The sequence below is a fragment of the Babylonia areolata genome, chromosome 27 (genome assembly GCF_041734735.1).
Source record: "Babylonia areolata isolate BAREFJ2019XMU chromosome 27, ASM4173473v1, whole genome shotgun sequence".
Lineage (NCBI taxonomy): Eukaryota > Metazoa > Mollusca > Gastropoda > Neogastropoda > Buccinidae > Babylonia > Babylonia areolata.
The window spans coordinates 14,071,364-14,096,647 of record NC_134902.1 but is presented as its reverse complement, the minus strand read 5'-3'; the positions used below and the strand labels follow the sequence as shown (position 1 = coordinate 14,096,647).

The 25,284-nt window shown below is 41.5% G+C and overlaps 1 protein-coding gene across 7 annotated transcripts in view; it reads left to right on the top strand.

The window, feature by feature from the left end:
- Positions 1-25,284, top strand: part of LOC143301286 (dynein axonemal intermediate chain 7-like) — a 63,190-nt gene that overhangs the window by 8,911 nt on the left and 28,995 nt on the right. For 3 of the 7 annotated variants that reach the window (XM_076615474.1, XM_076615476.1, XM_076615475.1), the window contains 10 exons: positions 858-933; positions 3,476-3,490; positions 4,782-4,873; positions 7,580-7,684; positions 10,759-10,899; positions 16,136-16,216; positions 17,424-17,593; positions 20,221-20,378; positions 21,202-21,329; positions 23,592-23,609. In XM_076615474.1, the coding sequence (XP_076471589.1) occupies positions 858-933; positions 3,476-3,490; positions 4,782-4,873; positions 7,580-7,684; positions 10,759-10,899; positions 16,136-16,216; positions 17,424-17,593; positions 20,221-20,378; positions 21,202-21,329; positions 23,592-23,609 (984 nt within the window). The remainder of the gene's footprint in view (positions 1-857; positions 934-3,475; positions 3,491-4,781; positions 4,874-7,579; positions 7,685-10,758; positions 10,900-16,135; positions 16,217-17,423; positions 17,594-20,220; positions 20,379-21,201; positions 21,330-23,591; positions 23,610-25,284) is intronic. The other 4 variants (XM_076615481.1, XM_076615477.1, XM_076615479.1 and 1 more) reach the window with 2 other exon arrangements.

Here is a 25,284-nt window from a genome sequence, read left to right as displayed (position 1 = left end):
ACAAAACTCTTCATTGATGTTGAATTGAATTATGATAACTTAGAGAAGAAGTGTGATCATATGTTAAAATGTTAAATGGACTTATTTGACTTATGTTGTTATTTATATTGATATTGTTGTAAGTTAATACTTGTTGATATGCATACACATGTTCTCCTTCCTATGACACCTCATTCATTACACACCACAATCTCTTTACTTTAATTTCTTATAATATACTTTTCCTTTAATACATAACATGAACACTTTCTTACACTAATGTTCACATGTATTCCCTTTCCAATATCAACTACTTTTCTCCTTTCTGTCTAATAACACTTCTAGTGAACAGGCGTTAAACTGAAGATAAAATCACACATATAAAAACAAAAGAAAAGAAACAAACACATGCACACACAAACAAGGTTTTATTAAGGCCTATTTTACAACTTTATGATAAAGTACCACCTTTAAAAAAATTTTTTTTAAATTTATTTATTTATTTATTTATTTTTTTACTGGTGACATTTTCCTCTTTACTTGGTGATTTCATGGAGAATACAAATGCATGGAATTTGAAATGCAGTCAATGTAATTGTTATTTACTGTCGTCTGTTGCTTGTGAAGATACATATTTGGGGTTTTGTTTAACGATCATCCGGGGCAGTGACTGGACCCCTGCTTGTGTGCGTACATGTGTTTTGAAGGTGGATGTGGTGTGTCATTAAGAAAGAAAAGAAGAAGAAGAAAAAAAAAAGTCAGATGTTTTCAGAGAAGAAGAAGAAGAAGAAAATGTAACCAGTTCAGGATGATGTGGTGTTTTTTTTTTTTTTTTTTTGTTTTGTTTTTTTAGAAGTTTTTGCACTGGATGTCTGCAGGGAAAGAAGAAGCTGTCAAAAGCAGAGAAGGAGAAGCTGAAGAAGGAGGAGCAGGAGAAGAAGGAATTGGAAGAAGGTGAATACACACACTGCCAAATACAACAGGTTTTTTTTTTTTTTTTTTTTTTTTCTCAGCCTGTATGTGTGTCCATCTACTATATAGATACAATTTTCTGTCCATCAGGGTGGATCTTTCGTCCATGTATATAAATTCCCCTTCCGGAGAAGCTGCTTGGATCGCAAAGAAATGTATTTGTACCCAGTAAGCTTTCAACAAAGACGTTAAATCTTTATATCGTTCTTTCATTTAATTAATCTAATCTCTCTCTCTCTCTCTTTCTCTCTCTCTCTTCAGCTCTGTTGCAGGCTTAAAGATGTGTTTTATAAAATAAAATAAAAAAGATTAAAAAAACAAACAAACAAACAAAAAACAACAACAAAAAACAACAACAACAACAAAACAACCAACTTTGCAGTGTCTTCACTGACTGAAGAATAGATTTCATTTCCTGCTCTTGTTTTTTCCTTTCTCAATATTCAGCTGTCAGTTTGTGTGATATACATTGTGTGGTGATCTCTTTTTGCCAGAACTAGCTAAATCAAATATATACATAATGTTGTGGTTTATCTGTATGAGGCTGAGGTCATTTTGACAGTAAACAACCAAAGTGAACTGTTGGCCTAGTGATGATGTGTCTGTCAAAGAAGTGAGAGAATCTGAATGCTGTGGTTCGATCCCCACACTCAACCAGTATTTTTCTTCCCTTTGACTGGACCTTGAGCGGTGGTCTGAATGAAAGTCATTCAGATAAGGCGATGAATTGAGGTCTATTGTGCAACATGCATCTAGCGCACGTAAAAGAACCCGTGGCAACATTAGGGTTGTCCCTCACAAAATGCTGCAGAAAAATCCACTATGATAGGAATGCAAATATGCTTAGAGGCACAGAGAGAGTGGCGTTCTCATTGTAGCGACACCCTCTCTGTCGGGGAGAGCAGCCAGAATTTTCATGCAGAGAAATCTTGTGACAAAAGAACAATGCAATGAAATGGAATGCAGCATGACACAACATGACACGACACTACATGACAAGACATGACAAAACAACACAACACAACATGACACAACACAATACAATTCGAGTCTTATCTCAACTTTCCGTTGGACTGGAATGGAGTATATTGTGGGAGTATGTCTTTTTCTTGTTTTTTTTTTGTTTTGTTTCCTTTCTTTTTCCTTTTTCTTCTCTCTCTCTCTTTTTTTTTCTTTTTCTTTTTTACTTTTTCTTTTTTCTTTTCTTGGTGATCAACAAGAGACAAGGTGAATGGCTTAGCATTTTGATATTTAGATTAGAATCAGATATCTTAATCTGTGCTTTTGTTTCAGTTTTTATTAGTTTTTTTCCCCCCTTTTTTTCATGTATATATATATATATCATGCTCTTTTCTGTTCTGTTGTGCTGTGTTCTCTTCTGTTCTGTGCATTTTTGCTTTCTGCTCTGCTCTGCTCTGTTTTGTTCTGTTCTGTTTTAATTATATCTTCTTTTTTTTTTTTTTTTTTTTTTTGGCTGCCCCATCATCTGCACCGTTTCAGTGGCGTTACTCTCATGCCACTCATTTAGATTCCCCCATACACGGCCACACTCGGGTTCGTCTGTCGAAGTTCCAGCCTCGGCAGTCCACAGGGAACCATCGATGTTAGGTCGCCAGGAGGCCACACACCAGAGGAGACCCTGCACTGCTGCTGAGTCACTTCGGTGATGTTCAGTGGTGCCTGTTCTGATTTTATGTACTTAGGACACCACCTACTAAGCCCCCTACTAACGACAATAATGGCTTAGTCGCGGAGCCAGACCGAGTGAGCGTCCCTCCTAGAGTGGAGACCCTCAAACAACAGCCCCCCACGAATCTGTCGATACTGACGACATTGACAGGACTCACCCCAAGCACAGATGTGGAGGGGTATCAAAACTGAGGTCACCATGAGAGTAGGGCATGAAAGGCCACAGACTTTGAGACTATTTTGTTTATATTGATGACGATGAAGGATAATTCTGCCTTCTATTCTTGTTTCGTTCTGTTCTGTTCTGGTTTGTTAACTCTATTGTTCTGTTCTGTTCTGTTCTGTTCTTTTCTTTTCAATTCTGGAGTCTGTTCTCCTCTATTCTATTGTTTACACGTCTGTTCTTTGTTTTACTTTCTATTTAACATTTTTCTCTTTGTGCATACACCTGTGTGTGTGTGTGTGTGTGTGTGCCTGTGCGGACATGCACGTGCTTGTACATGGACAGGCATGTGTGTGTGTATGTGCATTTGGCTCAACAGTACATTTTTCTTGTGCTTAAAAAAAACCAGCAACACATTAATCCTAAAAAAAAAAAAAAAAAAAAGAAAAAAAAAATCATCAGTAACACTGAATAATTGTTATGCTACTCATTTTGTTTCCAGGCATGCTCACATGAGCATGCTGGGTTGTTTTTTTTTTTTCTTCTTATGCATTTGACTCTACTGTACTTTCTTTTCTAGGGCTTGAATATTTATCCTAAAAAAAATAAACTAAAACAAAAAAAATCATCAGTAACATTGAATGATTGTTTTGCAACTCTTTTTGTTTCCAGGAGAGCCTTTGACAGGTTTTGTATTGTTTACTTTTCATGCTTGCCTGCATTTTTTGTTTTCTTTTTTTAAAATATTTTTTATATAATTCTTTTTCTTTTATATGTGGGTCATTTTGTTTGGTTGATTCAGTTTTAGAATACGTGGTTACCTGTGAAAAAAAGCATGTATGACTGTCTAGATGGTGAGGTGAGAAAGTTCATACACGTAATGTAAAACCCATGTGTAGAAATGAGTGGACATAGGAGTTTTACAGCCAATTTATAATAATGATAATGGTTTGTGGCATGCTTTTTATGTGAATGAGACAGCAGATTAAAAAAAAAAAAAAAAAAAAAAAAAAAAAGAATAAAAAAGCTTGATCTGCAGATCTTGTCTCTAGTTTTTACAGGTGTTTCTTTAACTGTGTTTTGTTTTGTTGAGTTAAAAAAAAAATTTTTTTTTTAGCTGTTATTTTTTTTTCTTGCTGTTTTATAGACAGTGTATTTGGAGTATGCATGTGTCTGCTGCATGATTGAAATTAAAATAGTAGATTTATGCTTCGTTGTGGCATCTTTCATCTATAACTGAAAATGTTGATTACAACAACAAAACATAACAACCATTTTTATCCTGATTTCTCTGTGAATGTTCTTGTTTATTAGTTGCTTACAGTGCTTAAAAGGGCAACTTTGTGTTGTTCTGCAGTCATTTGCTGTAAAAAAACCCCAAACACACGCACAAATTATATTTTAGTTGTGGAACTTGAAATGTTATAATCGTAGATTTTTTGTTTTGTTTTTTGTTTTTTGTTTTGGATGGTGTGATACAAACTTGATGAATAGTTGCCTGTGTAATGTAGACTAATTAGGGGGCTGTAGCTGATGATTTTGAAGAACTGTCAGTGAACAGATGTGAGAGTTGATGTGTGTGTGTGTGTGTGTGTGTGTATGTGTGTGTGTGTGTGTGTGAGATTGTGGGTGTGTCCAGGATCACACACACAGGGTGGGAGTGTGAATGTGTGAATTATTGCATTGATGCATGCAAGTTCATGTATTTTATGTGAGCATGTGCATCAATGTGTGTGTGTGTGTGTGTTTTGTGTGTGTATGTGTGTGTGTGTGTGTGTGTGTGTGTGCATGCATGCGTGCATGTGTGAGCATGAATGTACTAGTGTGTGTGTGCGTGTGTGTGTGCGCGTGCAAGCACACAGGTGTGCGTGGGTGGGAGGAGGTGTGTGCATGCACGCTGGGTAAGGCATGAGTGTGTAAGCGTTCCCGCACAGCCTTCACACTTCACATCACCTCCGTGTCTTTGTTTTCCACCCAGAGGAAGAACGGGCGCGGCTGGCCGAGGAGGAGAAGAAGAAGAAGAAGGAGGAGCAGCTGTTGGCTGTCGAGAGAAAGAAACTCGAAAATGAAGTGAGTATTGATGTGATGCACCCCACCCCACACCACATGCGTCAGAGTGACCGGCACTGTCATTGTCCCCTTCAGTGCTATGAGACGAGGACAAGGCTTTATTAGTTGGCTTCAAATAGGACTTGGTATGCGCAAGGGATGTTAAAATGACGTTCAGTCTTCAGCCACTCTGCATCTATAAGCATAAAAAAAACAAAAAAAAAACAATGAGGGGTCACGCATGTTCTCCCCCCCCCCCCCCCAACCCTTCTTCTCCCCCCCCCATCCTCCTCACCCTCAACACACACACACATCACCATACTCACACACACACACACACACACACACACAAAACCGATTATGAGTAGCATTCCTTTCACATATATGCTCAAATTTTGTAATTTCTTTATGAAACTGTTATAATGATGAATGGTGATTTGTGAAAACTTTGTCCAAATGAACTCTGGTTTCATCACAACCACTCATGGAAGGAGGGGAAGTAAGAAGATTTTAACTTCTGTACAGCTTGGTTGTTTCCCTTGAAGTGTTCAAATGTGTTTTGGAGCATGATGAATGGGATCTGTGTGACAAGGTTGTAGACGCAGGGCAGGGGATGTGTAATGAATGATATACACTGTACACTTGAAAAAAGCATTCAGGGTGTGCGTTCTTGCACAAAGACACACACACACACACACACACACACACACACACACACACACACACACTACATGCCCATATCATAGATTGTTGATTACAGTTCCATAAAAAAAAACCCACCCCTCATTGACTTGTGAATTGGCTGAGTGGTAATGTGCCCATCTAGGAAGTAAGTGTCCACTGGTTTGATTCCATAACACAGACTGGGATTTTTACTTCCCCCTGAACCCCTTCCACTAGACTTTTGAATGGTGGCCTGGATGCTAGTCTTTTGGATGAGACAATAAACCGAGGTCTGGTTTGCAGCATGCACCTAGCGCACGTAAAAGAACACCCGGCAACAAAAAGAGTTGTGTCTGGCAAAATTCTGGAGAAAAATCTACTTTTGACACGATAGACCATTCAATCCTTCTTTCCCGTCTTCATTTTACATTTGGTATCAACGGCACTGTTCTAAACTGGTTCAAATCTTATCTCACTGATCGATTCCAGTCTGTGATTGTTGATCATTTCCAATCTGAACCTGTTAAAATCAAACATGAAGTCCCACAGGGATCTGTTTTAGGCCCAGTGCTGTTCACACTGTACACTGCTCCTCTCGCTGAAATTATCAATCGCCATAATGTCAGTCATCATTCTTATGCTGATGACACTGAACTCCAGAAGAGTGATACCCCTGAAAAATTGTTGTCGCTCTTGCAAGAAACATCCAACTGCTTCCTGGACATTCAGAACTGGATGACTCGAAATAAGTTACAATTGAACGCGGACAAAACTGAAGCAATGATCATAGGAACTAAACAAAAACTGTCTTCCATCACAATTGACACAATCAAACTTGGCAGTACATCCATCCCTCTCTCCACGTCAGTCAGGAACCTTGGTGTTGTCCTTGACAATACACTGTCCATGTAAAAATTTATCAGTCAGACATGTCAGTCTTGCTACTGTCAACTGCAGCGCATCAGTGCCGTCTGGAAATATCTGTCCACTGACACAACTTCTAGACTTGTCATTTCTCTCATTTTCTCTCGCCTTGAATGCTGTAACTCTGTATTGTCTGGTTTGCCTGCTTCATCCATTCAGTCCCTTCAGCGCATACAAAACTCTGCTGCCCGACTCGTCCTCAGAAAGAAAAGATCTGGGCACATCACTCCTCTTTTGCAACATCTCCACTGGCTCCCTGTCTCACACCGAATAAAGTTCAAGATCAGTACTCTATGTTATAGATGTATTCACAAAACTGCCCCTCCTTATCTCTGCGGCTGCCTTCACCTCTACACTCCATCTCGGTCACTACGATCGGCTTCGGATCCACTCTGTTTACGTATACCCAGATTCAAACACTCGACTGTTGGCCATCGTTCTTTCTCTGTCTCTGGACCTTGCAATTTGAGTGAACTTCCTCTTTCGCTTCGTCAAGTCTCCACACTCAGCTCTTTCAAGTCTGACCTTAAAACCCACCTCTTCCCAAAATAGCCTCCCTTGTCTGCCCTTCCTTGTCTTTAGTTTCTACAGTTTTAGAGTTATGCATGCGTCTGAATGACTGGTGCGAAAGCGCTTTGATTTGTGTCTGCACAAGATTCAGAGCTATATAAATACCATTATTATCATTATTATTCTTATTAAAACATATACTTGCAGACAGAAGAAAAAAGAAGAAAGAAGAGAGAGAGAGAGAGAGAGAAAAAAAAGGGGGCAGTGCTACACTGTGTCAACGTGGTCTCCCTGGGGAAAGCAGCCCCAATATCACACAGAATTCTGTGAATAAAAAAAAAGTAACACAACACACAGCACAGCACAGCACACAACGCAACGCAACACAATGCAAAGCAAAGCAAAGCAAAGCAATGCAATGCAACGCAATGCAATGCAATGCAATCTGATAGGATAGGATAGGATAGGATGCAAGGCAAGGCACTGCAAGGCAAGTAAATCCAACCCAATCCAATCCAATTCAATCCAGGCCAGTCCAATCCAATCCAGTCCAACGCAATGCAATGCGATGCAGTGCAATGCAATACAGTACAAATCCAGTGCAGACACAATCCAATGATGTCGTCGCAGGAGCGGAAGGAGCGAAGGCTGGACATGACAGAGCTGACCGACATGCTGACCAGCAACCAGCAGACGCTGCAGGCCAGAGAGGATGCGCGTCGCAAAGAGGCCAAGGTGAGTTTGGTCATCACAAGTCTTCGGCTATATGAATAAGAATCAGAATCAGTTTTAATGTCAGTTAAACCTGAACAAGGTTTATAAGACACGCATGCAAAGTTACATGAAACCATGCACAAAAAAAAAAAAGAAAAAAAAACAGAAAAAAAAAAGCGAAACAAAAATAGATAAATGCTGAACAAGACATTGAATCACTCTTGCACGCTATGGCGTTTTTGACAGCAGTTACTGACAAATTTCCCAAACAGTCCCACAAGTTTGTCTTCCAGTATTAGCTGACTGGGTTTAATAATATTTGGAATGTAATTTTGAATTTTTTGTATGAATTCTATTCTAATTTCTTTGTATAATTTGCAGTCATCTAAGAAATGAAATTCATCCTCTATTGTTTGACATTGTAAACATAGTCTCCTTTCTTTTGGAATGTTGAAATATCGGCCTTTTTCTATTGCTAAATCATGACAGGATATTCTTAATTTGCACAATGATTGTTTTTGATTATAATTAAGATATCCTTCAAGCAAATAAGGCTCGGTTCTGTATTCACGAGTAACTTTATTATAGAATAGTAGTTTAGATTTATTTTCAGATTTGTTTCTCTTCCAGAATAAAACATATCCATATTCTAGTTTATTCATTATAACGTGGCTAAGTCTATGAATATTGAATGTTGACTGATTATTCCAAACGTGTCCTAAACCAAGATTCTGTAATATAATTTCAACGAAATTAATCCATGTATGTGTCCAAGTCAAAATATATTTTATTCATAAAGATGGCAAATTGAATGAGCAGCAACCATTTTGGTGAAGGGGTGCGGGGGCGTGGGGGGTGGAGGGTGGGGGTTCTTTCTTTACATCAGGCCATCACAACAACAACGAAAAAGAAAAGAAAACGAAGAGAAAGTAGGTATGAAGAAAAAAAAAATCTAGTACGTATGCATACAAGATTCAATTCAGTTCAGTTCAGTTACTCAAGGAGACAAATCCATATACGCTACACCACATCTGCTAAGGGTACGTTCACACTAGGCTGTAACCACGATCTAACCAAATGGTTACATTGAGGGATGTAACTACCATGAGACAAACTCTAGATTTTTCATACAGCATGTGTGAACGGAAAGCGTCTAACCACTGTCTAACTATTAGGCTCCGCCCCTTTTCCCGCGCGTTTTTTGACTGAGAGCAGCAGTTCTCGCTGGCTGACTGGGTTTTGTTTTGCGCTGAAGTTAGACTGGTGGCATCTAACTACCGTTGTAACTTCGTTCTAACTTGAACAAGTTACAAGCCAAGTTACAGGGGTGCTGTGGCTGAGGCGTCATGTACAGATTGGGGTATTCTTTTGTTTTCTGTGGTTCCCGTGGGTTTCCATGAGGTGGGCGGTCTTGAGGTAGTGCATCTCCACCAGCCTGCTGTGACCTGCTGCAACCTGTTGGAACTTGGGTCTTGTAACTCCCTTGTAACTCCCTTTGAAAGTATAAAACCCCCTTGTTTCAGGGGGGTCTCTTCATTCCATCTTGACCTGTCATCATGAATCGTGGATTCGTGTAGACGCAGCAAGAAGAACGAAAAAAATGACAGTCAGCCAGCTTAAATACATTCACACTGTAACTGATCAAGTTACAACACGCGTCGATGTAACTCACTATAACTGACCCCAACCATGCAAAGAAGGTTGCAGTCACTTGCAGTCGGTTAGATGTGTCGGGCCAGACAATTTGCATACCGCACGCAGCGTGCGTGCAAGGCATGCTATTTTGTTTTGACGTCGGAGTTTTTTTCAAACTCAGCTCCGCCTCTATTTTCTGCTCTAACTCACTGGAACCGACGGGGACTAGTGTGTATGCCTTTGTAACCGTTTATAACTTGATCGGGCGATGTAACCTCGAAAATTTTTTATCTCCCGAGTCATATTTTGGGGGGCCATCTAACCACCTATCTAACCAAAAATCGGGTCTTCCCGAAAAATCGTCTAACCGATGGGAACCCACTGCAACCAAAAATTTGTGGTTCCAGTGAGTTAGAGAGCGATGTAACCATTTGGTTAGATCGTGGTTACAGCCTAGTGTGAACGTAGCATAAGCAGATGCCTGACCAGCAGCGTAACCCAACACGCTTAGTCAGTCAGGCCTTGAGGGGAAAAAACAACAAAAATAACCCCCCCAATCCCCTACGCCCCTCAGGACAACACAACACAGAACAGCACATTACAATGCAACGCAACACAATGCAATGCAACACAGCACAGCGCAGCGCAGCACAACGCAACACAGCACAATGCAACGCAACACAACGCAATGCAACACAACACAACACAACACATGGATGCTGACTACACGTGTGTACTGCAGTGGGCGTGCTACATGCGCTGTGATGGGTCACCTGACCTGCTAACCAACGCAACACAACGCAACGCAATGCAATGCAACGCAACACAACACAACACAACACATGGATGCTGACTACAATGTGTGTACTGCAGTGGGCACGCTACATGCGCTGTGACAGTCACCTGACCTGCCAACACAACACAACACAACACATGGATGCTGACTACAATGTGTGTACTGCAGTGGGCACGCTACATGCGCTGTGACGGGTCACCTGATGTGCAAACCAGTGCAACACAACACAACACAACGCAACACAATGCAACACAGTGCAACACAACACAACGCAACACAACACATGGATGCTGACTACAATGTGTGTACTGCAGTGGGCGCGCTACATGCGCTGTGACGGGTCAACTGACTTGCCAACCAACGCAACACAACACAGCGCAACACAACACAACGCAACACGACACATGGATGCTGACTACAATGTGTGTACTGCAGTGGGCGCGCTACATGCGCTGTGACGGGTCACCTGACCTGCCAACCAACGCAACACAACACAACACAACACAACACAACACATGGATGCTGACTACAATGTGTGTACTGCAGTGGGCGCGCTACATGCGCTGTGACGGGTCAACTGACTTGCCAACCAACGCACAACACAGCGCAACACAACACAACACAACACAACACATGGATGCTGACTACAATGTGTGTACTGCAGTGGGCGCGCTACATGCGCTGCGACGGGTCACCTGACCCCGCCAACCAGGGGGAGATCAACACCTACATCAACCTCAAGATGGAGAACCACGAACGTGACGACATTGAAAGCGTGCTGAAGGACTCGCAGCTGGATCTAGCTGTAGGTCTTGCGTCTGTGTGTGTGTGTGTGTGTGTGTGTGTGTATGTGTGTGTGTTGTGTTGTGTGTGTGTGTGTGTATGTGTGTGTGTGTTGTGTTGGTGTTGTGTGTGTGTGTGTGTGTGTGTGTGCATGCAGCAAACAATGCTTATTAGAGATTGAAGCCCGTCTGTATATATCTTTAAAGACGTTGTATGTGTGTGTGTGTGTGTGTGTGTGTGTGTGTGTGTGAGCATGTGTATGTGTGTGTGTGTGTGTGTGTGTGCCATATATGCAGAGCAAAACAACATTCCGAAAGATTGATTGTATGTTGCGATTTTTACAGCTGGCTCATTGTGTATGTGGGAATAAGGTATGTAAACAGCAAGGAACACACCAGTTTTGTTTGAGCCTGTGACCTCACGGCAGTACCTGATGATGCCGTCACGTGTCTGTCACAAGCAGCATTGTTTCAGTTTGTCTGTGTGACATTTGTCTGTATCACAACAGTGTGGTTTCATTTTTGACTCACTTGTGTAAACAAAGTGAGTCTATGTTTTAACCCGGTGTTCGGTTGTCTGTGTGTGTGTCTGTGTGTCTGTGTGTCCATGGTAAACTTTAACATTGACATTTTCTCTGCAAATACTTAGTTGACACCAGATTAGGCATAAAAATAGGAAAAATTCAGTTCTTTCCAGTCATCTTGTTTAAAACAATATTGCACCTCTGGAATGGGCACAAAAAAAATAAAGAATGAAGCCTAATTATATGCAAACTGCATTTACTGTTACATTTTTTGTATTCTCTAAACTTGGCACTTTGATCTGATATTCTGACCCAACAACAAGAGCAGTCATTATTATCATTTTCTGTTCAAACAGGAACTTCTTTTGCTCAGCATGGAAGTTTTATTTATTTTGCAAACGTTTTGGTGCAGATAGTAAAGAAGGGAAATTACTCTGTAATTAATGCTAGGGGACTTAATTTATCACAAGTGAGCCTTGAAGGCCTTGCCTCTCTTGTTTTGTTTTTTTGTTTTTGTGTGCAGTTTGTGTCTCTTCTCATTGAGTCCCTGTGTGCACTTTGTCACAGCAGCATTGTTTGATTTTGTCTCTGTGATATTTGTCTGCATCACAAGAGCGTGGTTTCATTTTGTGTGTGTGTGTGTGTGTGTGTGTGTGTGTGTGTGTGTGTGTGTGTGTGTGTAGTTTTGTCTCTTTATTTTGTCCATGTGCAGTTTGTCCCAACATTAAAAAAAAGAAAGAAGTATTCTGTATTTCTTATCTGAGTGCAGTTTGTGTCTGTTGTTTCATTTCATCTGTGTGGAGAGTGTCACAACAGATCAGAAAAATTATCTGTGTGTGTAGTTTGTCTGTGTTTCATTTTGTCTGTGTGTAGTTTTTTCTCTTTCACAGTAGTGTTGTTTCATTTTTGTCTGTTTGGAATTTGTCACAACAGTTTAAAAAAAATATCTATGTGAAGTTTGTCTGTGTTTTATTTTGTCTGTATTTTGTCCCAATAGTTAAAAAAAATATGTGTGTGCAGTTTGTGTTTGTTGTTTCATTTTGTCTGTGTGTAGTTTGTGTCTGTTGTTTCATTTTGTCTGTGTGTAGTTTGTGTCTGTTGTTTCATTTTGTCTGTGTGTAGTTTGTGTCTGTTGTTTCATTTTGTCTGTGTATAGTTTGTGTCTGTTGTTTCATTTTGTCTGTGTACAGTTTGTGTCTGTTGTTTCATTTTGTCTGTGTGTACAGTTTGTGTCTGTTGTTTCATTTTGTCTGTGTACAGTTTGTGTCTGTTGTTTCATTTTGTCTGTGTACAGTTTGTGTCTGTTGTTTCATTTTGTCTGTGTACAGTTTGTGTCTGTTGTTTCATTTTGTCTGTGTATAGTTTGTGTTCGATGTTTCATTTTGTCTGTGTGTACTTTGTGTCTGTTGTTTCATTTTGTCTGTGTACAGTTTGTGTCTGTTGTTTCATTTTATCTGTGTGTAGTTTGTGTCTGTTGTTTCATTTTGTCTGTGTGCAGTTTGTGTCTGTTGTTTCATTTTGTCACTGTGCAGTTTGTGTCTGTTGTTTCATTTTGTCTGTGTACAGTTTGTGTCTCTTGTTTCATTTTGTCTGTGTGTAGTTTGTGTATGTTGTTTCATTTTGTCTGTGTGTAGTTTGTGTATGTTGTTTCATTTTGTCACTGTGCAGTTTGTGTCTCTGTTGTTTCATTTTGTCTGTGTGTAGTTTGTGTCTGTTGTTTCATTTTGTCTGTGTACAGTTTGTGTCTGTTGTTTCATTCTGTCTGTGTGTACTTTGTGTCTGTTGTTTCATTTTGTCTGTGTGCAGTTTGTGTTTGTTGTTTCATTTTGTCTGTGTACAGTTTGTGTCTGTTGTTTCATTTTGTCTGTGTGCAGTGTGTGTCTGTTGTTTCATTTTGTCTGTGTGCAGTTTGTGTCTGTTGTTTCATTTTATCTGTGTGTAGTTTGTGTTTGTTGTTTCATTTTGTCTGTGTGTAGTTTGTGTTTGTTGTTTCATTTTGTCTGTGTACAGTTTGTGTCTGTTGTTTCATTTTGTCTGTGTGCAGTTTGTGTCTGTTGTTTCATTTTGTCTGTGTGTAGTTTGTGTCTGTTGTTTCATTTTGTCTGTGTCTGTTGTTTCATTTTGTCTGTGTGTACTTTGTGTCTGTTGTTTCATTTTGTCTGTGTGCAGTTTGTGTCTGTTGTTTCATTTTGTCTGTGTCTGTTGTTTCATTTTGTCTGTGTACAGTTTGTGTCTGTTGTTTCATTTTGTCTGTGTGCAGTTTGTGTCTGTTGTTTCATTTTGTCTGTGTGCAGTTTGTGTCTGTTGTTTCATTTTGTCTGTGTGCAGTTTGTGTCTGTTGTTTCATTTTGTCTGTGTGTAGTTTGTGTCTGTTGTTTCATTTTGTCTGTGTCTGTTGTTTCATTTTGTCTGTGTGCAGTTTGTGTCTGTTGTTTCATTTTGTCTGTGTGCAGTTTGTGTCTGTTGTTTCATTTTGTCTGTGTGTACTTTGTGTCTGTTGTTTCATTTTGTCTGTGTGTAGTTTGTGTCTGTTGTTTCATTTTGTCTGTGCACAGTTTGTGTTTGTTGTTTCATTTTGTCTGTGTGTAGTTTGTGTCTGTTGTTTCATTTTGTCTGTGTGTAGTTTGTGTCTGTTGTTTCATTTTGTCTGTGTACAGTTTGTGTCTGTTGTTTCATTTTGTCTGTGTGTAGTTTGTGTCTGTTGTTTCATTTTGTCTGTGTGTACTTTGTGTCTGTTGTTTCATTTTGTCTGTGTACAGTTTTTTTCTGTTGTTTCATTTTGTCTGTGTGTACTTTGTGTCCGTTGTTTCATTTTGTCTGTGTGTACAGTTTGTGTCTGTTGTTTCATTTTGTCTGTGTGTAGTTTGTGTCTGTTGTTTCATTTTGTCTGTGTGTACAGTTTGTGTCTGTTGTTTCATTTTGTCTGTGTGTACAGTTTGTGTCTGTTGTTTCATTTTGTCTGTGTACTTTGTGTCTGTTGTTTCATTTTGTCTGTGTACTTTGTGTCTGTTGTTTCATTTTGTCTGTGTGTACAGTTTGTGTCTGTTGTTTCATTTTGTCTGTGTACTTTGTGTCTGTTGTTTCATTTTGTCTGTGTGTACAGTTTGTGTCTGTTGTTTCATTTTGTCTGTGTGCAGTTTGTGTCTGTTGTTTCATTTTGTCTGTGTGTAGTTTGTGTCTGTTGTTTCATTTTGTCTGTGTGTAGTTTGTGTCTGTTGTTTCATTTTGTCTGTGTCTGTTGTTTCATTTTGTCTGTGTGTAGTTTGTGTCTGTTGTTTCATTTTGTCTGTGTCTGTTGTTTCATTTTGTCTGTGTGCAGTTTGTGTCTGTTGTTTCATTTTGTCTGTGTGCAGTTTGTGTCTGTTGTTTCATTTTGTCTGTGTGCAACTTGCCTCAGTTTAAGAAAATATCTGTGTGAAGTTTGTCTCTGTTTCATTTTGTTTGTATTTTGTCACATCAGTTTAAAAAAATGTGTGTGTGCAGTTTGTGTCATTTTGTTTCATTTTGTCTGTGTACAGTTGAGTTTGTCACAACAGTTTTGAAAATATTCTGAGTTGTAGTTTGTCTCTGTTATTTTATTTTGTTTGTATGTATTTTGTTTTACAACCATGTTTTATCTGTGTTTAGTTTGTAAAAATATCTGTGTGTAGTTTGTCAGAACATTAAAAAAAAAAAAAAAGCGTGTAGTTTTTCACAACAGTTTACACACACACACACAAATCTGTGTGTAGTCTGTCACATTAGTTTACAAAAAAAAAAAAAAAAAAAAAAAAAAAATCTGTGTGGAGTTTGTCTACTTTTCATTTTGTCTGTGTGTAGTTTGTCTCTTTTACAACAGGGTTGTTTCATTTTGTATTCGTGTAGTTGTCATAACAGTTTAAAAAAAAAAAAAAAAAAAAAAAAAAAAAAAAAGCCTGTGGTGTGTAGTTTGTCTCTGTTGTTTCATTTTGTCTGTGTGCAGTTTACCCCGATCACAACGCTATCGATTCATTTTGTTTGTGTGCAGATTATCACAACAGTGAACATTGTTTCATTTTGTCTGTGATGCAGTTTACCCCGATCACAACTTTCTCGATTCATTTTGTTTGTGTGCAGTTTACCTCGATCAGAACTTTATCGATTCATTTTGTCTGTGTGCAGTTTGCCTTGATCAAAACTTTCTTGATTCATTTTGTTTGTGTGCAGATTATCACAACAATGAACATTGTTTCAGTTTGTCTGTGTGCAGTTTACCTCAATCACAACTTTCTCGATTCATTTTGTTTGTGTGCAGATTATCACAACAATGAACATTGTTTCATTTTGTCTGTGATGCAGTTTACCCCGATCACAACTTTCTCGATTCATTTTGTCTGTGATGCAGTTTACCCCGATCACAACTTTCTCGATTCATTTTGTCTGTGTGCAGTTTACCCCAATCACAACTTTCTCGATTCATTTTGTTTGTGTGCAGATTATCACAACAATGAACATTGTTTCAGTTTGTCTGCGTGCATTTTATCTCTTTCGAAACAGAAATGTTTCGTTTTGTCCATTGTTCACTTGGTCTCTACAAAACACAAAATGTTGTTTCACGTTGTCTGTGTGCAGTCTCTGAAACAAAAGCGTCTCTTTGTGCGACTGGTGTTAAGAACTGACAGGTATTCAGCCCTCGAATAATTCCCTTTGAGATTGACTGGGTTGTTAGTCACATGATTTGATTGGATTTGGTTTTGATTGTGTTGTGCGTGCACAGCTGATTGAAGAACTGGAGTACTTGCTGAGCGACACGCCACTTGAGGACTTGCCCCTTGAAGAGCGACAGAGATATCGGGAGGTACAGAATCACTGATAGAGATGACGGTGTCACACTGTGTGTGTGTGTGTGTGTGTGTGTGTGTGTGTGTTTCTCAGTGTGTGTGTGTGTGTGGTGTGTGTGTGTGTGTGTGTGTGTGTGTGTGTGTGTGTGTGTGTTTTCTCAGTGTGTGTGTGTGTGTGTGTGTGTGTGTGTGTGTGTTTTCTGTGTGCGCGTGTGTGTGTGTGTGTGTGTTTTCTCAGTGTGTGTGTGTGTGTGTGTGTGTGTGTGTGTGTGTGTTTTCTGTGTGCGCACGTGTGTGTGTGTGTTTTCTCAGTGTGTGTGTGTGTGTGTTTTCTGTGTGCGTGTGTGTGTGTGTGTGTGTTTTCTCAGTGTGTGTGTGTGTGTGTGTGTGCGTGTGTGTGTGTGTGTGTGTGTGTGTGTGTTTTCTCAGTGTGTGTGTGTGTGTGTGTGTGTGTATGTGTGTGTGATTTTTTTCTGTGTGTGTGTGTGTGTGTGTATGTTTGTGTGTGTGTGTGTGTGTGTGTGTGGTTTTTTTCTGTGTGTATGTGTGTGTGTGCGTGTGTGTGTGTGTGTGTGTGTGTTCACAACACAAAATCTGCACCTACATGTACCTACTCTGTGTGTGTGTGTGTGTGTGTGTGTGTGTGCGCGCGTGTGTTCACAATACAAAATTTGCACCTACATGTACCTGCTCTCTGTGTGTGTGTGTGTGTGTGTGTTTGTGTGTGTGTTTGTTTGTGTGTTTTCTGTGTGTGTGCTCTGTGTGTGTGTGTGTGTTGTTTTTTTCTCAGTGTGTGTGTGTGTGTGTGTGTGTGTGTGTGTGTGTGTGTGTGTTTTCACAACACAAAATTTGCACCTACATGTACCTGCTGTGTGTGTGTGTGTTGTTTTTTTCTGTGTGTGTGTGTGTGTGTGTGTGTTGTTTTTTTTCTGTGCGTGTGTGTGTGTACGTGTGTGTGTGTGTGTGTGTTGTTTTTTTGTGTGTGTGTGTGTGTGTGTGTGTGTGTGTTCACAACACATAATATGCACCTACATGTACCTACTCTGTGTGTGTGTGCGTATGTGTGTTTTCACAACACAAAATGTGTGTGTGTGTGTGTGTGTGTGTGTGTGTGTGTTCACAACACACAATTTGCACCTACATGTACATGCTGTGTCTGTGTGTGTGTGTGTGTGTGTGTGTGTGTGTGTGTGTGTGTGTGTGTGTGTGCATGCACCCTGACAGACGATTGGCGAGCTGCAGCACCTGATCCAGTCCAAGCTGGACACGGCCTCCCTGCACGTGCTGTGTGACGCCTCCAGGCTGCAGGACGCCGAGACCAGCAACCTGCAGTACACCCTCAAGAACGACACCATCTCCCTCTGCACCTGGGGCAACCTCAGCAAAAACCCCAGGTACCAAGATGAAAAAAAACACCAAGAACCGTAAACTGCCCCCCAAAAAACAACATCAAAGGACTGACAAGACTGCCAAATGGACAGGAAATCTGTTTGCAGAGACTCAGACTTTGACACGCAAGTGACGGGCGCAATGATGATGATGGAGTCTCCCGTCGGTCCGACAGATGAGTAGGCAGGCAGGCGTATCTGTTGGTGTGTGTCCTCATATGGGAGAAGAGGCCGATTCTGGATGTGCAGCACTTCCCACAGGTGTTGCAAGGGAAAACGTCTCCAGAAGTTGAGCCCTGCTTCCTTCGCTCACGCTTCTTCTTAATGGCCAGCGTTCTCTTGTTTTCAAACATCTTTATGCCACTAGAGCACAGCATCCTCCAGCGACAGCGGTCAAGGGCATCAGTTTCCCAGGAAGCGATGTCTATGTCACAGGCTTTGAGGTTTGTCTTCAAGGTGTCCTTGAAGCGCTTGCAGGGTCTTCCAAGTTCACAGTGGCCTTCCTTCAGCTGGCCATACAAGAGCATCTTCGGGATCCTGCTGTCTGTCATGCGGACATGTCCTGTCCAGCGGAGCTGGCACTGGATCAGCAGGCTTTTGATGCAGGGCAGGCCGCTCCTCTCTAGGACCTGGAGGTTGGAGACCCTGTCTTGCCACTTTGTGCCAAGGATCTTTCGTAGGCATCTCTGGTGAAACTGCTCAAGTTGTTGAATGTGACGGTGATACGTCGTCCATCTTTCTGAGCAGTACAACAAGGTGGTCAGCACAACAGCTCTGTAGGTTTTCATCTTGGTGCTGAGCCTGATGCCTTTGTTGTTCCACAGCCTGTTGTTGAGTCTGCCAAAGGCGGAGCTGGCCTTGGCGATGTCACTTCTGCATCAATAGCGGAGTGGTTAAAGCGTTGGACTTTCAATCTGAGGGTCCCGGGTTCGAATCTTGGTAACGGTGCCTGGGTGGTAAAGGGTGGAGATTTTTTCCGATCTCCCAGGTCAAACATATGTTGAAGACCTGCTTGTTCCTGAACCCCCTTTCGTGTCTGTACGCGAGCAGAAGATCAAATACGCACGTTAAAGATCCTGCAGTGCATGTCAGCGTTTGTTGGGTTTTGGAAACAAGAACATACCCAGAACATGCATGCTGCCCGCATGGTGGGGTAAAAACGGTCAAACACATGAAAGTCCACTTGTGTTCATACGAGTGAATGTGGGAGCTGTAGCCCATGAACAAAGAAGAAGAAGAAGACACGCAAGTGACAGACCTGGAAGAATCTGGTGAACAGTTCTTCCGTGTGGTTTCCCACTGACTCCTCCTCACAGAGCTAAAGAAGAAGAAGGAGATGATGAGGAAGAAGATGAAGAAGAAAAAGAAGAAGGAGAAGAAGAAGAAGGAGAATATGAAGAAAGAGAAGAAGGAGGAGAAGAAGAAGAAGGAGATGATGAAGAAGAAGATGAAGAAGAAAAAGAAGAAGGAGAAGAAGAAGAAGGAGAATATGAAGAAAGAGAAGAAGGAGGAGAAGAAGAAGAAGGAGATGATGAAGAAGAAGATGAAGAAGAAAAAGAAGAAGGAGAAGAAGAAGGAGAATATGAAGAAGGAGGAGAAGAAGAAGAAGGAGATGATGAAGAAGAAGATGAAGAAGAAAAAGAAGAAGGAGAAGAAGAAGAAGGAGAATATGAAGAAAGAGAAGAAGGAGGAGAAGAAGAAGAAGGAGAAGAAGAAGATGAAGAAGGAGAAGAAGGAGAATATGAAGAAAGAGAAGAAGGAGGAGAGGAAGAAGAAGAAGGAGTAGAAGAAGATGAAGAAGAAGAAAAAAAAGAAGGAGAAGAAGAAGGAGAAGAAAAAGAAGGAGAAGAAGAAGATGAAGAAGAAGGAGGAGAATGAGAAGAAGAAGATGGAGGAGGAGGAGAAGAAGAAGAAGAAGAAGAAGGAGAGATGAAGATAAAGAAGCAGAAAAAGAAGAAGAGAGAAGAGAAAAAAACCCCCAAAAACAGAAGAAGAAGAAGAAAACAAAAAAGAAGAAGAAAAAGAAAAAGAAATAGACAGATACAGAGAGAATAATTTTCTGTTCTCGTAACTGTATGAATATTGGTCAGGATGAAAAGATGGAAGATGAATAAATGCCCATTTCATTTTTTTTTCTGTTTTGTTCATGCGGAAGCTGTTTCACGTTATGATACGCTGGCCAGCAAATGGTCAACAATTTTACAGTCAGTATTTTTTATTGTCATTTGTTTTTTTTGTTTTTTTTACGAAGAAAACCACAGATAAAGACTCCCGTTTTCTCTCGCAGTGACTTGTTTATACTGGTTTGTTATTATTATTTATATTATTTTATTATATTTTTTTAAAAGTAAAATTGAAGATTCAAGAGGTTTTTGTTTAAAACTTTGATATTGCCGTCAAAAGAGGGCGCTAGCTAGCGGGACAAAGGGGAGGTTACCTACTTCCGGGAGGTTATCGGCCGTAGTTGCTCTCTTTTTCTCCGCATAGGCGGATAGTAGTTTGCACAGGACAGGAATGTCAGACCCCTTGCCGGAGTCTGCACTAGTTGGGTCACGGTTAAGTATGTTATTTAAACGTAATTTTAGATAGAAAATTTCCTTTTATTGATCTTTTTCTGTTGTTGTTGTGTGCAGGATCAAGAGTTTTGAGTTCACGGAGTGTGGCTTTGCCTTCGACATCCCGCGCCTGCTGACCCTGTCGAACTGCGCCATGCGCTACCTGCACACCCGCTTCGACCACTACTCCCCCTACAGCAAGGCCTACTACTCCCGCCGCAAGAAGAAGGAGGAAGGTAGGGGTGTGTGTTGTGTGTGTGTGTGTATGTGTGTGTTTGTGTGTGTGTTTGTGTTTGTATGTGTGTGTTTGTATGTTGTGTGTGTGTGTGTGTGTGTGCATGTGTTTGTATGTGGTGTGTGTGTGTGTGTGTGTGTGTGTTTCAAGTGCGTGTGTTTGTGCTTTTGCGTGTGTGAGTGTTTTATGTGGATGTGTGTGCGCATGTGCGTGTGTGTGTGTGTGTGTGTGTGTGTGTGTGTGTGTGTGTGCTCCTTCCGCAGTGAAAAGAAATAAATTGAAAAAAATGAAATTCTTCCTTACACCACTCCCACCACACACCCAACAAAATAGAATAAAAAAGAAGAAGAAGAAGAAGAAGAAAGAAATCTGTAGTTTAAAAAAAAAAAAAAAAAAAGCAACACAATGCAACATTACACATCCCACCCAACTACACTCATCCAAACCCAACCCAACCCAACCCATTCCATCCCATCCCATGACATGACACGACATGACACATGACATGGCATCACATGACATCACATCACACCACACCATGCCAGATCACATCACACCACATCACACCAGACCACATCGTGCCACACACCACACCACACCACATCCCACCACACCACCCCACCACATCCCACCCCACACCACACCCCACCACATCCCACCCCACCACCACACCACACCACACCCCACACCACCACCACACCCCACCCCACCCCACCACCACACCACACCACCCCATCCTACCACCATACCCCACCCCATCCCGACGTCCTGACGTCCCGACAATGCTGACACTGTGGACACTGATGGATGGCGGTGTTGACCAGAAGTGGCACCAGAGCCAGAGGCCCCCCCAGAGGAGGAGAAGGAGAAGACGGAGGAGACGGAGGAGAACAAGGAAGGGGAGGAGGGGGCAGAGGGCGAGCCTGACGCCCTGAACACGGAAGCCTCTTTGGTGAGTGGTAGATCGTCTGAACAGTGATGATTGTGATGATGATGACGACGATGATGATGATGGTGACGACGACGACGATGATGATGATGATGATGACGATGATGATGATGATGATGATGACGACGATGATGATGATGATGATGACGACGATGATGATGATGATGATGATGATGACGACGACGATGATGATGATGATGATGATGACGACGATGATGATGATGATGATGATGATGATGACGACAATGATGATGATGATGATAATGATGACGACGATGATGATGATGGTGACGACGACGACGATGATGATGATGAATGTTGCTTGATTGTGACGATGGGAGTCATGTTTGATGATGGTGACAAGGATTATGATGGTGATAGTTATGATTTTAATGATGATGATGATGATGATGATGATCTTATGGTCATGAAGGAATGTGACAGTTTCGTTGCTGATGAAAAAGTCATAAGGGTAAAAAAAAAAACCACCAAAAAACGATGATGATATTGTCACCTATTTGAAATTGTCTTTGCTTTGATGATTTACACAGAACTTTGCTTTTATAAGTTGTCATTATTATCTTTTTTTTTTTTTTGAGGGACACAATAAAAATTTGCCTTTATATAGCGAGATACTTGTTTATGTTTGTGGGTGGAAATTCTCCACTGAGCGTGGCAATGGAATAATGACAATATGAGTAATAACAATAACAACTACAACAACAGCAACAACAACAACAATAATAATAATGATAATGATGATGATAATTATAATAATAATGATAATAATGATAGTAAACAGAAAAGTATTTATGTAGCGCTGAGTGTTGTGCAGAGACATGCCAAAATGCTCACACACCAGTTATTCTCACACACGCACAGCTCAGAGGGACGAAATATAGAAGTTCCGAAACACATGTAAGTAACTGACACTGACACTGACACGTTTTTATTGAAAACACCCAGTTGCTTTTCTGTCAAGGGTGGGGGGGGGGGGGGTGGCGGGGGGGGGGGGGGGGGGGGGGGGGGTACAAATCAGTATCATACACACAAAAGGTGACATCGGTAGAATTAATTCATCTTTGACAGAAGAAAAATTAACCAAACAAATGGCTGTTTACATGACCAGTCAACACATCAACAAAAGACGTCCACAGTGTTCAGCGTATGTGAATATTGGTGGAATTTACATCCGGAAGCTAGGGAAACTGTAGACTGGGAAGAGTGAGTGGAGGGGGAGGGGTGGGGGGGGGGGGGGGGGGTCGGGGATGTTCTGGAAAGAGGTAGGTTTCAAGGCCAGACTTGGTACTGTAGTCACTAGGACAGATGCTGCAGGCTTGAGTGTGAACACGGCTCTCTCTCTTTCTCTGTCTCTGTCTCTCTTGTCAGCTAAACAGAAACGGAAATAGAGAAAGAGAGAAGGGGGTGGGGAGGGGTCGGTGGGGGTGTGGGGGTGTGGGGGTGGGGGTGTTGGTGGTGGGGGGGGGGGGGGGGGGAGAGGGAGAGGTCTTGTTTGATTGTATGGATGGACAGCTCATTATTACATTTGTATCAGTGTCGTCCGGAAATATCTGTCCACTGACGCAACATCTAGACTTGTCGTTTCTCTCATTCTCTCTCGCCTTGACTACCGTAACTCTCTATTGTCTGGTCTGCCTGCTTCATCCATTCAGTCCCTTCAGTGCATACAAAACTCTGCTGCCCGACTCGTCCTCAGAAAGAAAAGATCTGTGCACATCACTCGTCTTTTGCAACATCTCCACTGGCTCCCTGTCTCACACCGAATAAAGTACAAGATCAGCACTCTATGTTATAGGTGCATTCACAAAACTGTCCCTTCCTATCTCTGCGGCTGCCTTCACCTCTACACTCCATCTCGCTCACTACAATCGGCTTCGGATCCACTCTGTTTACGCATACCCAGATTCAAACACTCGACTGTTGGCCACCGTTCTTTCTCTGTTTCTGGACCTTGCTATTGGAATGAACTTCCTCTTTCGCTTCGTCGAGTCTCCACACTCAGCTCTTTCAAGTCTGGCCTTAAAACCCACCTCTTCTCAAAATAGCCTCCCTTGTCTGCCCTTCCTTGTCTTTAGTTTCTACAGTTTTAGAGTTATGCATGCGTGTGAATGACTGGTGCGAAAGCGCTTTGATTTGTGTCTGCACAAGATCCAGCGCTATATAAATACCATTATTATTATTATTATAGATTATTTTAAAGAAAACATGCTAATTTGTTTTTATTTATAAATTTCAATGTTTCAGGAAAAGCCGGCTCAAAAGGTGTCTGGGTTGGAGTGTTGCTTTGTTTTGTTGCTGTTCTTATATATACATATATCTGTATTATCTACTGTATTTACTGTATGTCACTTAATCAGGTTGTGTTGGGTTGCTTTTTGAAATGATCATTCATGAACTTGCTGTTAGTCCTTTACGTATTGTTCAAACACACGGGCACACCCATACATACGAACATGCAAGACATGCTCATGTATGCACATGACACACACACACACACACACACACACACACACACACACACACACACACACACACACACATTCACACACGCATACACACACATACACTCACACACAGTGAGACACACGTGCACACACACACACACACACACACACACACACGCACACACACAAAGAGAGTGAGACACACACATAGGGACACACATGCACACACACACACACAAACATACACACAGACACAGACACACAACCACTGTCTTACAAGCTTGGTGTTGAGTTTGAGCGTTGTTGTGAATGACGTGCATGCTGAGTTGCATTCCAATGGAGGGAAGCCTTACTTTACAACAAGACAGACGGGAGGGATTTGTTGGGCATGGCTTGACTGTTTTCTCTTAACGTCCGGAAAACTGCCGTGAGGGATTGGAAAGTTGTACGGCTATCTTGTGTGTGTGTGTGTGTGTAACCTTTCATACTGTGCCGTGTTGTTATGTATTTGTTGCTTTGGTACTAATGTGCAAGCACACAAGTGTGAAAGGTGACCGAGGTACTAATGTGCAAGCACACAAGTGTGAAAGGTGACCGAGGTACTAATGTGCAAGCACACAAGTGTGAAAGGTGACAGAGGTACTAATGTGCAAGCACACAAGTGTGAAAGGTGACCGAGGTACTAATGTGCAAGCACACAAGTGAGAAAGGTGGCAGAAAATGGTTAAGTACGCTCACCTGCCAGTATGGTGAGCTTGAGGATCTGGGTTCCGTTCCCAGCCACGCCCTTTCTCCCTAGTTTGATTGGTAAACCATAGTTATGGTTTTAAGTCATTCGGATGAGATTGATCAACTGAGGTCCCTTGTGCAGTAGTGGAGTGATGGCCTAGAGGTAACGCGTCTGCCTAGGAAGCGAGAGAATCTGAGCGCGCTGGTTCGAATCACGGCTTAGCCGCCGATATTTTCTCCCCCTCCACTAGACCTTGAGTGGTGGTCTGGATGCTAGTCATTTGGATGAGACAGTAAACCGAGGTCCCATGTGCAGCATGCACTTAGCGCACGTAAAAGAACCCACGGCAACAAAAGGGTTGTTCCTATCCTGGCAAAATTCTGTAGAAAAATCCACTTTGATAGGAAAAACAAGTAAAACTGCACGCAGGAAAAAATACAAAAAAAATGGGTGGCACTGTAGTGTAGCGACACGCTCTCCCTGGGGAGAGCAGCCCGAATTTCACACAGAGAAATCTGTTGTGATAAAAAGAAATACAAATACAAGTACAGTATTCACTTGATACACAGGGCAACATAAAGGGTTGTCTTCTGGTAAAATTCTGTAGAAGAATCACACTCTGACAGGTCACAGTACACAAATATATTACGCATGCGCCCGTAGTCTGACTAAGCATGTTGGGTCATGCTGCTGGTCTAGCATCTGCTGAACAGATGTAGTGTAGCTTATGATAATATATGGTTCAGTCCAAACGCAGTGATGC